Here is a 13971-nt window from a genome sequence, read left to right on the forward strand (position 1 = left end):
AAATTTTGTGTGGCTTTATTGTAAGTGTTGGAGATTTGATATTTTATTCCTAAATGCCAATTTATTTATTCATTTTAATTAAAATCTATCTTTCACAGCTTTAGAAAAAAAGAACACAACTGAAATCACATTTTTGTTTGCCCCATAGTACTGCTGTAATAACACCGTTAGCTTTAATACTTACATTCTTTAGAACAGTCCTTTAATTTATTTGTTTTATTACAAAGGAGAACCTTTGTCTGTGCTCTGCACTCAGACTTACCAGTATCTTCTTGCCTTCCCTGAATCGTACTTCGTGATTGTAAACATTGATGACAACCTCTTTCAGGTAAGTAATGCGTCGATTTAGACGAAGAGGATAGTTCACACCTTCGATGCTGAACTGTGTCAGAGTATCAGGTAGGTCAGGGATGGTCTGAGTCAGAACATACGTGTATTTCCCTTGGAAGTGGTGCACCAAACCATCAAATGTGACATAATGTGGGTCACCTATGATCCGGCACTTCCCAAAACCTAAAGAAAAAGAGTTTCATTGCCTTCCAATCTGAATGCACGTACCAAATCTTATGCATAAATCAGTTTAATACAGGTTAGATAAAAATAATTGCTGCTAGCATGCAATCCTCTTAAAATAAAGATAGGTACTCAGGCATCATCCTAGTGAATTGGCACTCACATGGAGAGCCAACCAGAGAAACTCATTCCTCTGCTGAGAAACAGCAGGAACCAATAGAACTGAAGCACAGCATTAGGGTTTATTGCCTTTATAGTACACATTGGTCCTCTGCAGAGGAATGACTGCCACACAGCATGGCTTGCAGTGGGCTCTTATAGATGTTGGTTTCTTAATCCTCAGCAATATATTACTACAAAATTATTTGAACATGATAAGCAGTGTCTAATTTTGAAATCAGACAGTGTAGCTGCTGTAACACCGATTTCTTTTGAGGTTACTAAACTGGTCATTGGGTTCACCAGACCTATCAGATGCAGTGACTATCATCTATGTATTCTCCTTGACTACTGAGTGCAAAGCCAACTTCTTAAGACCTCTGTGGTGCTTCTGCTGTGACATTCTGAAAAGGGAGCAAGAGGAAGCTGGATTTGCACTATGCTTCCTCACTGATCATCAATATAGTAGGACCTACGCCAACCTATTCTTGAAAATTGAAGTGTAGAGGTGTTAGGCAACAAGCTACCTACTAAACTGTCCAATTTACCTTGAGAACATGGGATTAAAGCAAGTACTGGATGAAAAGTACCAAGACTGGCCTGTTAAGTATTTGTTGAGATCTGCCCTCTCCTGTTTTGCCTTTATTTTTCATATTTTCAAATCAATATGCAATGGAGAAAATAAAAAAACGATCATTGCCAAAGGATTAATAGACATACCCATTAGACTTTTATTTTTGGTAAATGCAGTGGATATATATATATATATTTTTAAATCAGCCAGACTGACCTGCCAAGTTTCCAGATGTACATAGATTTTCAAACTCTTGTTCTACTTCTCTCTACAAATTCCCTGTCTTGTACTGTAACTTTCCATTCTGAGAAATGAGGCCTTTTTGTGCTTAATAGTGTGCCATCAGTAGTACTGGCAGACCTGCCTTTTCATGTCGTAAAGGTTGGAAGTGCCATGGAAGAAAGAACGGACACCCACACCCCTCCTCCCTCTCTAGCCTTCACTGAATACCACACAAAGACCTGCCTGCACGTACCTGTTGGATTGCACTTGTATTTTCCACTTTTGATCAAGCAGGTTTCTTTAGAATCACATCCGTAACTCTGGCATTTGATGACACCATTCTTCTGACACTGACATCTTTGGGCGCAGTGTGGAGTTATCCAGGTCTCCCCAGCCTGCACACAAATTGTGTTACGTTATGAAGGTGCTGAGCAATAGAAGGTCAGTAGCAAAATGTGTGAAGTCTGGCTAGGTGCATCCTGCTGGCCATCCCACAACTGCTCAATCCAGGTGTAATCTTATCAAGAAACTGGGAGGGGGCAATCTCAGTCCATTTATCTTCCATGAGAGAATTGGAACACATAACAGGAACAGGACAGACCACACAATTAACTCTGGTCAATTCACTAGTTTCCAGTACGCCTCAGTTTTGGCTTCAGGTGCAAATTACCATGTTCCTGCAACCTCTAACAACTTAAGCCCACAGCTTTTGCTAACCAAATGCGATGTATTTAAAATGGTAGTCTCTGAATACCTTTCTTTCTCATTCTGTTGGACAAGAGACCAATTTCCTGCAAGTTCTGCAGTCAGAGATTTACCCTACAATGAACTACTTACACTGTAGTAATTGTTGTCATCATCCCTGCAGCCACAGTTGCTGAGAGGAACACACTTGTCATTACTGAGCACATAATTATCATCACACTCACAGCCCTCTGTGCACGATTCTGTCTTCTCACAAAGGGAAGAGGCAAAAATGTCATTGCATGTTGATGGGCAGGCAGAGGCACAGGTCGTGTAATGGCTGTGGGATGGACAGGGCAATGCTGTGTGGGTGAAGAGAATAGAAGGAGTGTTATTAAATACATCCAAAACAAATAATCTTGCCTGATAGCTTCAGCTTGGCCTGTAAAATAGTGGTGTAGGACTGCCTTCTTATAGATTATCTTGATCATCAAACAAAAACTCTGGGTGGGGGGGGAGGGTGGGAGGGAGTAGAGGAGCAACAAAAACACAAAAACCCACCATCCTGTAATTTTTTTCTTCTTTTCTTTCTTTCTTTCTTTTTTTCATAATTAGATGGTAGCTTTGTTGAATGGATGGAGTGTGGCACATACAATGGAAATTAAGCCAAGACCTTAGCCCTTAATAAGCAACTGTCCAAACTGTCAGTGAGTGGCTTTGATCCCTGTGTCAATCCAGTTTCCCATTTTGTTTTTTATTTCTGGTTATAATACAGTTATTATGGTTGGACTTGATGATGTTGAAGATCTTTTCCAACATAAATGATGCTGTGATTCTATTGTTTCTCCATTTTAGACTCACTGCAGTGTCTCAAGACATTCATTTGGCTACCAAAACCATTCTAACTCTGCACTATCATCCACAACTCATCTAGTTGTTATCATTGGGTTTAGTTCAACTTGCAAACAGTTCAGCAACACAGACAAGTCATAAAATCATAACAACAGAATTGCTTATTTTGAAAATTTTGGCTTAATTATCTTTTATATAACTTGACCACCTAATACTGCTCATTTGTCTTATGCTGTCAGCCATCCAATTTTCTATTTTTTTTTCACTTGCTTGTGCACTTACGACAAAATGTGCTATTCCTCCATGTAATGGTGATGCCTTGATTCCTGCAGGTGTCCACATAGAATTGAACTATGTCGCAGAGAGCAGACTTCATGCCATCATACCGACACATGTCATAGGTGCAGATCTTTATGAAGTCTTCAGGCTTTACCAGATTATGACATGCTTTGAATTTGTCTGATTTTAGGACATTGCACTGGCTTTCAATGATTGGTTTATTCTCAGCAGTGCAAGGAGGAACATCATCTTCTCTTGAGTCTGATAAACAACTGCAAGAAAGCACAGAAATGGCTGCACTTGAGTTTCAAAGACATATGTGAGACTGAGAAACTGAAAAGTTTGTTGCCTCGGAAAGGTGCTAAATAAATACTGCTGGAGACTGCAGTCTTATTTCTATGACTGGAAGAGTAGCAGCAGTAGATCTGCCTGGCAATCACCATGCTGCATCTTGACTTTGGTTGCAGTCACTGAACCTGACCCTGACGAGAAGACTGATTTCCCAGCTTGACCTTGGACCTGCTTCATCATTGCAAAGTTGTGTGGTGATCTGGACTCTTATCTGAGCCTGGCTGCCACCCTTGGGCATGCTCTGCTTGCCTTCTGTGGGCACTGTGGCATGGGCTTTGGCTGGTGAGCCCATGGTTGTACAAGCTGTGTTACCATGCTAGGCTCTCTGTATCTTAGGGAACAGCTGGCCCTCACTGTTCCTGAACACCATCCTCTTGTTCCAAGTATTTTCAGTGTAAAATAAACGTAGGCATTGTCCACACTGTGGACTACTCCGAGGCCTAATGCCCCAAGTGTGTATGTGGATCAATAAAATGGCTGTGGTTTCCATCTGGCCTGTATGGTGATTTCTGGTGGTGATGGCTTTTTTTTTTTTTTTTTTTTTTTGAGCTTTTAACAGAAGAGAAAAATCTCATACATACTGTTTGTTACAAAGTCATAAAATAGTCAAAGCATTTAGAGGAAGACTATTCCAAAGAAAGATGGAAGGTATGAAGTAATGCTTACCCTGCATCACTGTCTTCTTCCACTTTCCAACTATTTCCAAACTGTGTGACACTGACAAGTGTACCGTTGGGCAAGGACAGATCATCTTCGTACTTATCGTTGAAGTTACCACACATGCCTTGTACCTGCAAGCAAACAAGAACTATACTCTAAAAACAATCTGCTCTACACCAGTTTCCCCAGTAACTTCTTAATCATTGCCCATGGAGTGATGTGGTTGAAATATTAATGGCAACCAACCTGGTACTAGATGTTTCTGACTGCAACAATAGAAAATAAATAGATACTGTGATACCCTAAGACTTTAAGCCATTTAATTCTATGAGCTGGACGTATTCCCCTAGCTGGGTCATTTTCTGTCAGCACTCCTTTGGAACACAAGCAAATTGGTGTGACGAGAAAAAAATTATGTGTGTTACAACACAGCTACAAAGAAAGATGCAATAGCAAAATATGGGAAGAAAGAAAATGAAAATAAATATACAAGCAGTGGTTTTGAAAGAATACCAATATGCTTACACAATAAATCTTACCTTTGAGAAGTAAGACTGTGGGAGGGTTATTTCCAGGTGGTCATCGCCATCATATTTCACTATCACACCGAAGTCCGTTTCCACTACTATGTAACTGCCAACATTTCCAATGGACACACCCCGCACTCGGTTCTCCACTGGAGTGTAGACCCTCTCACTGTTCAGCTGGAGACATAAATCATTTGTCAGTATGAACAATCTCCCATGAAAGCTTTTCTGCTTGAGTTTATATTCCTTGGAGTGCTGAAGATTACTCTGCGACAGTTTTAGATTTTTCACACTTTCACTATTACATATTCCACCTATAGGTTGCAAAAATCAGCTATTCAGCTGAGGTGAGCTGGGCAGGGCTCTAGCTATAGGTGATTGGGCTGACAACAGTTATTGAAGTGGGGAGGTACAATCTTTAGTCCGGACAACAGTTCTCAGATCCGGAGGCTCTAGGGTCCGCCTCCAAGATATGGCCAACAGAACAACAAACCTAGAAGTCAAGCCTTGGGAAATAGTCAGAAATGATATTTTCCCACAACATCAACTTAAGGAAGGTGTCTGTAAGTACTAAGGATATGCATACATGTTCCTTATATAAAACATGGAGGTCCTTTTTCCTACAGCTACTGTGGTGAGCTAATTTTGAGATACTTCTTACTGGAATAAATAGTGCCAACACCTACCAGGATTTCTTTGTTTTTCCGAAGGGTGATTCGTATACCATACACATCTATGTAGACTTCTTTCAGGTAAGTGGCCCCTCTTAGCCCTCGGTCTTCATTCTTGCCAAGGATGGTTATAGGGTTGACATTGTTGGTGACAACCTCAACCAAAGTGTATGTGCAGGTACCCACAAATGTGTACATCAATCCATCAAAGGTGAAATAGTGGGGATCTCCTGCCACCTGACATGTTACTTGGCCTGAAAGTGAAAAAAAAAGTGATCTAAGGACTTTGGACTGGATTTCACCATGGACTCAACTGACCACAGACATTTGCATTAGTGCAGCAACTTAATCCTCATCATTATTACAAGGAGAAACTTTCATAGAGGTATTTCAGGTTCATGTCAATGGCATTTACTTGGAAATGAGAAATTTCCAGTAGGTATCTCCTAAATTTAATTTGCTAGTTACATACAAACTGGCAACTTGGCAACAAATTTACCACTTTATCTGTTTCTATATGCTGTTGTAGCTGTGATGCATGGTAATTAAGAGTGATCCAGAGCTTTCCTATGTAGCAATATGAGAAAACATAATTATATGTGTAAATATAGGTATCAAATTTAAATATGTATTTATATACATAATTATGTAAGGAACTTGCCAACAAACAGTCTCTCAGAAGTGGCAATTTTTCTCAGTTAGTCCCAAATTTAGAACTTGCAGCACTGGTGATTTGTTTCTTGAATTTTTATGAAAAGAACGCAAGGGACCTTACAGGAATTTGGGCAGCATCAATTTTTGCAGATATCAATTACAATAGAAAGGGAATGAGTGACCGCAAGACAGATCATCATGTCTTTTTGTATCTCACCACTGGCAGCAGTTAGTTGGAACTATCTTTGCCATCACATATGAAAAGATATTTATGAGAAAGTTAAAGAGAGAACAAGAATCTAATCATGGAATTGACACTGAGAAGAATTTTCTGGGAGGACTTACCACTGGAATGACAGCCCAGCACACCATCCTTAACACTGCATTCCTCCCGTACTCCACACTCCCAGGATGAACAAACAATCCTGTTATTAGCATTGCAAGTGCAGCGTTCAGTGCAGGAATAACTGGTGAACCAGCTTTCACCCAGCTAAGGGGAAAAAATATGTAGAATTACATACTATAAAATAAATAGGATGGTAATATCATAACGGACAATCAAATTACTAGTATTTGAATGTGCACAATATGTGATCATTTACTCAATTATGACCACAGAATTCTATGATCAGGAAGGTTGGCAAGGTGAATCTTTTTTGCTATTATTAACAGTGTAAATAGTAATTGTGATAGTGTTTTTTTCTCACAACAATAGCAATTGAGATACAGTGCTCTTTTTTTTTTCTTCTTTAAATAATGTCTATGGTAACTTGCCTCGTGATAGTGGTTTTTGTCATCAACACAACCACAGTTGCTTTCTGGCACACATGTGTCTCCACTCAGAACATAGCCGTCCTTACAGAAGCAACCCTCCACTGGTAAGGAACTACAGCTATTAGCATCTGAGGTGCTCACACAAGTAGAGGGACACCTAGTACCACAGCCTTGGTAGATGCTGCCTCCAGGACAGGACATTGCTAGAGGAAAAAAGAAAAAATAAAATCACTAAAAAGGGCAGAATTACGATAAAAATTATCCTGATGCTTTCACTGTTTGCTCCTGAAAATTAGGAAAATTGTTGTTGGAGACTCTGATACCAAGAATTTTCTTGCACTGTGAGAGAGCGGGTGGCTTTTGGCAGTGGTGGGTAAGACTAGTAGGCCACCCTGCACTCATCTCACATAGGAAGTCAAACATTGCAGGCTTGCCTTGAGTGTAGGGCTGATGTGATCATACAGACCTAAATGCGTTTTGTTTGGTAATCCTTCTGCTGGAGGTTTAAAGACATCCAGATGTGCTGTAAACTCTAATCTTTCTGGTTTTGGCTGCCTTTAGTATCTAAACAGGATTACAGCAGCAGTGCAGAGCTGTCTGGTAGTTTTTCTGAAAACAGCTTAGCAATGTTCAAAGCCCTGAAGTTCACGAATAGGTGACAGAGGGCAGTAGGGAGGCCATGGAAAAGAGGAGCATGGAAAAGATCAAACCCCATGCCTCATCATCTCCCTAAGCAGGTACAATGAGTACAACTGTGTCATGACAGATAAAAGTTGCTGAGGCACTGCTTGCAGGTTTCCTCAGAATCAGAACCATGTATGTTCTGTCCTCCCACCTCTGGACAATTTAAGACAGAAAAGAGAGAACAGGGAGGAGCTGGTTAGAAAGCTTGGGCTGGCTGGGGAAGACATGAGGCTGCAGGAGGGATCACATCTTTTCATAGCCAGTTTGCATTACATGGATCTAAACCTCATTTTCAGCAGTATAGTGGACAATAGTAAATTTCATAAAGCTATGGTTTGAACCACAACTCTCAAGGCTACTCACATCCAGGGATTAAATAGAGCATTTCACCCCTCTGAGCTCTGTTATTTCCTGACTACTCAAGTCACTCAATTAAGGGAATAGAAGCATCTCTTCACGTACCAGCTGGTGTGTCTCTGTTACTGCAGTTACTGTCTGAACACCTGCCACATTTAAAAATGGATCTAAAAATCGGATTCTTTTTCATTGAGACTCCCTGAGATAATACATTGTGCTCTCACACCCCTTCCACTCCTCAGGGAAAACACAATATTTTACAGAAGTCTTGAAGCATTTGTCTACTTCTATGGTCTGAAAAAAACACCTGAATACTATTTATGTGAAAATCTGTGTAAAATCACCACATGTGAGTCTCATTCACTTCCATAACTACAGCAAGATCTCTTAGTCCTGTCAGACAATCACAGCCAACACCACCAGTCATCTATCTTTGTCAGAATCCTAATTAATTTTCCATTGGAACTACTGATGGAAGGAGCATTTGAGAGACAGTCCTACTAATATGAATGAGTAATCATCTTCCCTATTGCCATAAACAAGCCATAGATATTTAGGTCCTGGAATATGGCCTTAGGCTGTAGAGCCTGGAAGTCCATACTTTTAATCTGAGTTGGGGGGTTAGAAGCTATTTTCTTCTGTCTTCTCTTTATAGACAAATTGTCAGTGCTCTGTCCTAGGACTGACTTATTGTGTTCTTTTAATCAAAGTCCATTCCAAAAGTCATTCTTTTACCAAACTGAGCAGCTCCTGCAGACCCAGGAGGAAAAACATCTCATGGAGTAAAAAAAAAAAAAAAAGAAAAAAGAAAAAAAAGATGATGGTTTATTTCAGTATGATTGATTGACCTTTAGAGGACTTCCTGTTTTCCCCTAGTGTGTATTCTGTGGATATAAAGGTCCTTTAGAAGATGTCTGGAAAGCAGAATACTGCATAGAACTGCATAAAGTGGGCACTAGTGGAACCTCTGGAAAGCTTTTCTCTAAGAAATATGAAGTCATTGTATAAAGTTTCCCATAATATTATTCTGAACATAATTAGTCTGGAGATAAATGAGAATAATTCTGATATAGAGAAATACCTATAAACTTCCCAGAAACACCAGTGTCTTAAAATTTCTCATGAAACCAATTTTTGTCCAAAAGATATCAATGAATATTTTGTTTACAGAGCCTAAGAATATCAGCAATGTTTGCACTGAGGATGGTGGATTTTTAGCAAAGCAAAATAATAGTTACTCTCCCAGTGCAGAAGTTCACATAAGATACAGCAGAGTATAACCCAAAGTTTCCAATAAACTAATAGGAAATTATAAACATTTGAAGAACTATACCCAAATGTATCCAAAAGTTCATGGAAATCAGTGAATTATATGAATACAGGAATAGTACTTAAGGTAAAGCAGACTCCCAATACCAAAAGGCTATACTCGAAGCATTACATACAATGTAATCATTTTTTTCATCGTACATGAAAAAGATAGAGGAGATTGTGCATAATTTAAAGTTTAAATACAGAATAAATATTTATAAACCACAGCACTCACGGCAAAGAGTAGCATTTCTCCACTCTATACATATTCCAGCATTGATACATGACTCAGCATAGGCCTGCAGTCCATAGCATAAGGATGTTGCCTGTCCGTCAGTGAAACACATGTCATAAACACAATTATTGAAGAAATTCTCTGGAGGCACTTTGTTGTGGCAATCCTTGAAGATTCCTGTGTAAATAAGGAAAGATATATAGAAGACAGAAAAAAAATGGGGGATTTATCACCATCATCATCTATTGTCTGTCATGGCAAATGTATTGAGTGCTCCAGGCTGCCTTTGTTTAGTAAGTTAAACGAACACTTGAAAATGAGCAAATACTATAAAACTTGGCCCTCTGGATCAGGCTCATTTCTTCTCCCAGTGTGATTTACACAACACAGCATACATAAATTAGGAGCTGCTGGCTAGGCAAGCCAATAATTACAAACAACTTCAGGGGATCTCTAATGCGGGGAACATCTACAGAACTTCAGATGAAGTATCTGTAATTTATGCAATGACAGTGCCCTCTGAACTATTTCATTTAGAAAGCAGAAGGCAAGTCACTATAAATCAGAGCAGCTATGGTTTTTGGTGATCATTCTCACATAATCTACATGAACATCTTGGCACTGTCTCATCAGCTGACATATCTTGACCTATGAATTTAATTTTGGCCTCTGGCATTGGAGGTTTTATAGACATTCAGTGTAAGCTCAGAACAGTGGGCAAAAAGACAACTATAAGCATTCTACCTGTTGGGTCTGTGATCATGCCACATGCTGTATTCTTCTTTGCTTCACTCTCCAGCACAGCATCACACTGGTCGTCTGTCCCGATGGAGCATCTTGGGAAAGCAAAGAAAATAACGTGTTCATGTACATCTCTTATTACCAGATCTTTTATGGAATGTTGACGTACAATAACTCTGCTTAAGAGGGTGTATTTTGTTACAGTCAGAAGACTTCATCTAGCTTCTTTGGAAGGCTGATGTGAGCCCATTTCTGAATGAATGCCCTTTTCAGTGCCTTTTGGGCTAATCAAAGGACTGTTCTTGCTGAAAAAAAAACCTATGGGATCCAGTAAGTTAATGATTTCCAGTCAGGGATCTGGACTGAAATCACACCCAACTCCCATAGACAGTTCTTGCTTTGGAAACCAAGGCTTAAAGGATGCAACCCCTCTTCTCATTCCTGCTTTAATAAGAAGGGGGAGTTCCCTACTTCTAACAGGTAATTGGAAGATGCAGAATAGTACCTGGATGACAAAGCCAGTGAGTGGATAGATATTTGATTTTATAGAGTTTGATTAGCAAATGTGATTGGATTCCTGTACATACATTGTGTTATTCTCAGGTACAAGCCAGCTTTGTCCAAGTTCATTGGAATTACTTGCAGTGTCACCATTAGGCTTTATGTTGTCATCATTTGGATCACCATTATAATTACCTGTGAGGGTAAAAAAAAAAAAAAGATTTATAGGATACATGAAGTTCACACCTGTAGAACAAACATAGGTTTCAGGCTGTAAAAGAAACTGCAGTGAACTAGTGAGAGTACATATCCAACACCAATGTGCACTGGGCAAAATAGTACTTGTGTTTGGATCTTATCTGTTGTGTTGGACTAAAAATCAAATAGTATCATTTGCATCATTACATCCTTAGGTAGATTTTCTGAATTGAAAGTGAGAAACAACCACACAGAGATAATTTAGCTAGAAAATTGCAGATGATCTAGATTGAAGAATATTCAGAAAATCAGAAACTCATAAGACAAGCTACTCTTACGATTTCTACAATCCCATTTCCATCCTGAAGTATGTTATATGCAATCACCTGGATTCCAGAATGTTGTTCCAACTAAACCTGCTCAGGTTCAGGCATTGCCAAGATAGCTGATGAAAAATGACTGATTGCTACTAATTCCAGATACATCCCAGTCTCATTAGCTACATAAACCATCTGTGACTCTTAGTTACTTTGCATTCTTACTGTAGCAGAATTTCTTACAGAATGTAGTAGAATACGCCCTTTGTGTCTGATCTGTTCTTTCTCACAGGACTCTCAAAGAATTCTATCTTTTGTGTTGTATATAGCACTTAATGTTTTGTGGCATTTGTGGATTTTTGAAATTACTTCTCTTTTTTTTTTTTATTCATCAAGTCTGGCACCTGAAGATAATGCACACTTGATCCCTGTCATTACTTTGTTTTACTCTAGACATTACCTATCTAAGGTAGAATAGAAAATAGGCCTTAGTAGTCTTTTTGACTGCATAATGAGTAGATGCATGCAAATCATTACTCATGTTAATTTACACTGAGAAGTGAGTTTTGTATTGCTTTTTTTTTTTAATCTGTCTGTAAACATTATTTGTAGTTATACCTCACATCATTCCAGACAGATAACATATCACTAGATGTTTTGTTACAGTGGGCAGAGACTGAAAAGTTTCAGCAACTTTTCATTACTGCTGTAAATTCTAGTTCCTTTGGTAAATGGTAGTTTTACATAGATTAAGTATGGCACTCAGAAAAAAGTTTAAGTAACCATTAGTCTGTACAACTCATTAAAAAGTGACTAAGACTATGTCTTACCACACAGGCCACAGAGCAGACCACTGTAATCAGAGGGCACAGAGACTTCTGCATAGTGATTTCCATCATATCTAACCCACAGTCCAAAATCAGTTTCCAAGAGAACATAACCACCACTGTTTTGAATACTGATCTTCTTTTCAATAAATATGGGTAGGTTCATTCTGGTCCCATTCACCTACACAGCAAGTTGTAAAAGTTAGTGTATGGCTGCTGGAACTCATCCAACTACAAGCAACTGGAATAGTTTAGTGGAAGATATCATTTTGTGCACAAGGGGAATGGGACACAATTAGATAGTATTTCATCTAAGCAATTTTTTTTGAAATCTCATTAAAAGAGGTACATGTAACCAATGACAAGAGAAAAATTACTGTGAATGCTACAAAAAACAAACAAACAAACAAAACCCCCAAAACTTAATTATCTGCATCTAAGTTTAAAAATGACTTTTAAACAAGTACTTTCTTACATTCACTTTCTTGCTTTTCAGCATTGAAATCTGGTAGCCATAGACTTCCACTTGCACTGACTTCACATAAGAGACCTTGGTGTTGGCTCCTCTGTGCTCATTTGTTGTGTACACATCAAAGTATGGAATATTCTGAGAGATGTTACACACTTTGGAGAGGGTGTAAGAACAATTTCCCATGAAATTATGAACTCTGTGGTCAAAAGTGTTGTAATGCGGATCCCCAGAGGCACTACAGGAAGCATGGCCTGGGAAGAAAGACAGAATAATTTCCTCTGAATCTCTACTGTAACTGCTGCAGTCACTTTGTTCCTATCGCACACTTTGTTTTACTTCCTAATCACTGCTCCGTTGTAATAGTGATGGCATCAGTCAAGAACAGAGTACAAAGGAGGCATGCAAACTTTCCACAGGAGAAAACACCCTTCTACTGTAACTGGAAATCACCCACGTTCTGTGGCAATTCGTGAAGACCAAGCCATCTGATCCAGGGACTAATTTTCTGTATATTAGAGACGCACCATATGAAACATGATACATACGAGTTGATCTGAATCATGAACATCCAGGATTTTCATGCCAACAACTACCTTGAGATTGAAATCAAGACATTTCAAAGCTAGACTCCAGTCTCTGGACACAAAAAGAATATGTACTCTGGTGTACCAGAAGTCTCTGCTAGGGGCCAGTGAAGAAATATGTGAAAAAGGATATTAAGACATCAGTATATAAAGTGGAACAATGAATTTCTAGTGGCCAATTCTGAAAGGCTATTTCTGACTATATAGAAAGAATCAATTCAAAAACATTACAGAGAAGGCTCCTCTGTTTTGGCAGCTGGAATGAACTGCTGTAATGCCAGTTGTCTAGAGTTCTGTAGTCATATCAATTATGGAAGTTAAGGAAAACCTCTGACACTCCAGCTTAATTCCGTTACTTTGGCTGTTAGACCTGAAGTAAGAAAACTGAACAGGTAAAACAAGCAAAAAGAAATGGGAATGGGAAACAACAATACCTGAGCTTGGCTGAGGTGTGGATGGTGTTTGTGGAGGCTTAACTGAGGTGACAGGCAATGGGCTTGTGGGCTTTGGTGTTGATGGACCTGCAATAAGACAGAGTTAAAGGAAAACTGAGTCAGCATGGGATATTTGCTCCAAGCACCTGATACAAATTACATTAAAAATTCTGCATCACGGCAAAAGTTATCCCAGATAAATAGAGATAGCAATGTGAAAAACTGACCTGAACTTGGTGTAGGTGTTGGTGGAATTGGTGAGTATGGAGGCGGCGTTGTGCTGACTGGCAAGGGGGTCCCAGGTTTTGGTGTTGATGGACCTACTGCACAAGAGAGGTAGCAAAGATGAGAATCAACATGCCGTTTTATTCCCTGCAGCTGGTATAGCCT

At 39.2% G+C, this 13971-nt stretch overlaps 1 protein-coding gene across 1 annotated transcript in view; it reads right to left on the reverse strand.

The window, feature by feature from the left end:
- Positions 1 to 13971, reverse strand: part of NYAP2 (neuronal tyrosine-phosphorylated phosphoinositide-3-kinase adaptor 2) — a 100804-nt gene that overhangs the window by 7613 nt on the left and 79220 nt on the right. The window contains exons 10-25 of the mRNA XM_021393707.1: positions 13809 to 13904; positions 13582 to 13668; positions 12567 to 12814; positions 12095 to 12272; positions 10836 to 10944; positions 10252 to 10343; positions 9508 to 9684; positions 6921 to 7123; positions 6492 to 6636; positions 5508 to 5746; positions 4834 to 4998; positions 4301 to 4425; positions 3287 to 3555; positions 2306 to 2514; positions 1722 to 1863; positions 263 to 513 (exon numbers count right to left, since the gene is read on the reverse strand). Of these exons, the coding sequence (XP_021249382.1) occupies positions 263 to 513; positions 1722 to 1863; positions 2306 to 2514; positions 3287 to 3555; positions 4301 to 4425; positions 4834 to 4998; positions 5508 to 5746; positions 6492 to 6636; positions 6921 to 7123; positions 9508 to 9684; positions 10252 to 10343; positions 10836 to 10944; positions 12095 to 12272; positions 12567 to 12814; positions 13582 to 13668; positions 13809 to 13904 (2735 nt within the window). The remainder of the gene's footprint in view (positions 1 to 262; positions 514 to 1721; positions 1864 to 2305; positions 2515 to 3286; positions 3556 to 4300; positions 4426 to 4833; positions 4999 to 5507; positions 5747 to 6491; positions 6637 to 6920; positions 7124 to 9507; positions 9685 to 10251; positions 10344 to 10835; positions 10945 to 12094; positions 12273 to 12566; positions 12815 to 13581; positions 13669 to 13808; positions 13905 to 13971) is intronic.

The sequence above is a fragment of the Numida meleagris genome, chromosome 4, assembly GCF_002078875.1.
Source record: "Numida meleagris isolate 19003 breed g44 Domestic line chromosome 4, NumMel1.0, whole genome shotgun sequence".
Classification (NCBI taxonomy): Eukaryota; Metazoa; Chordata; class Aves; order Galliformes; family Numididae; genus Numida; species Numida meleagris.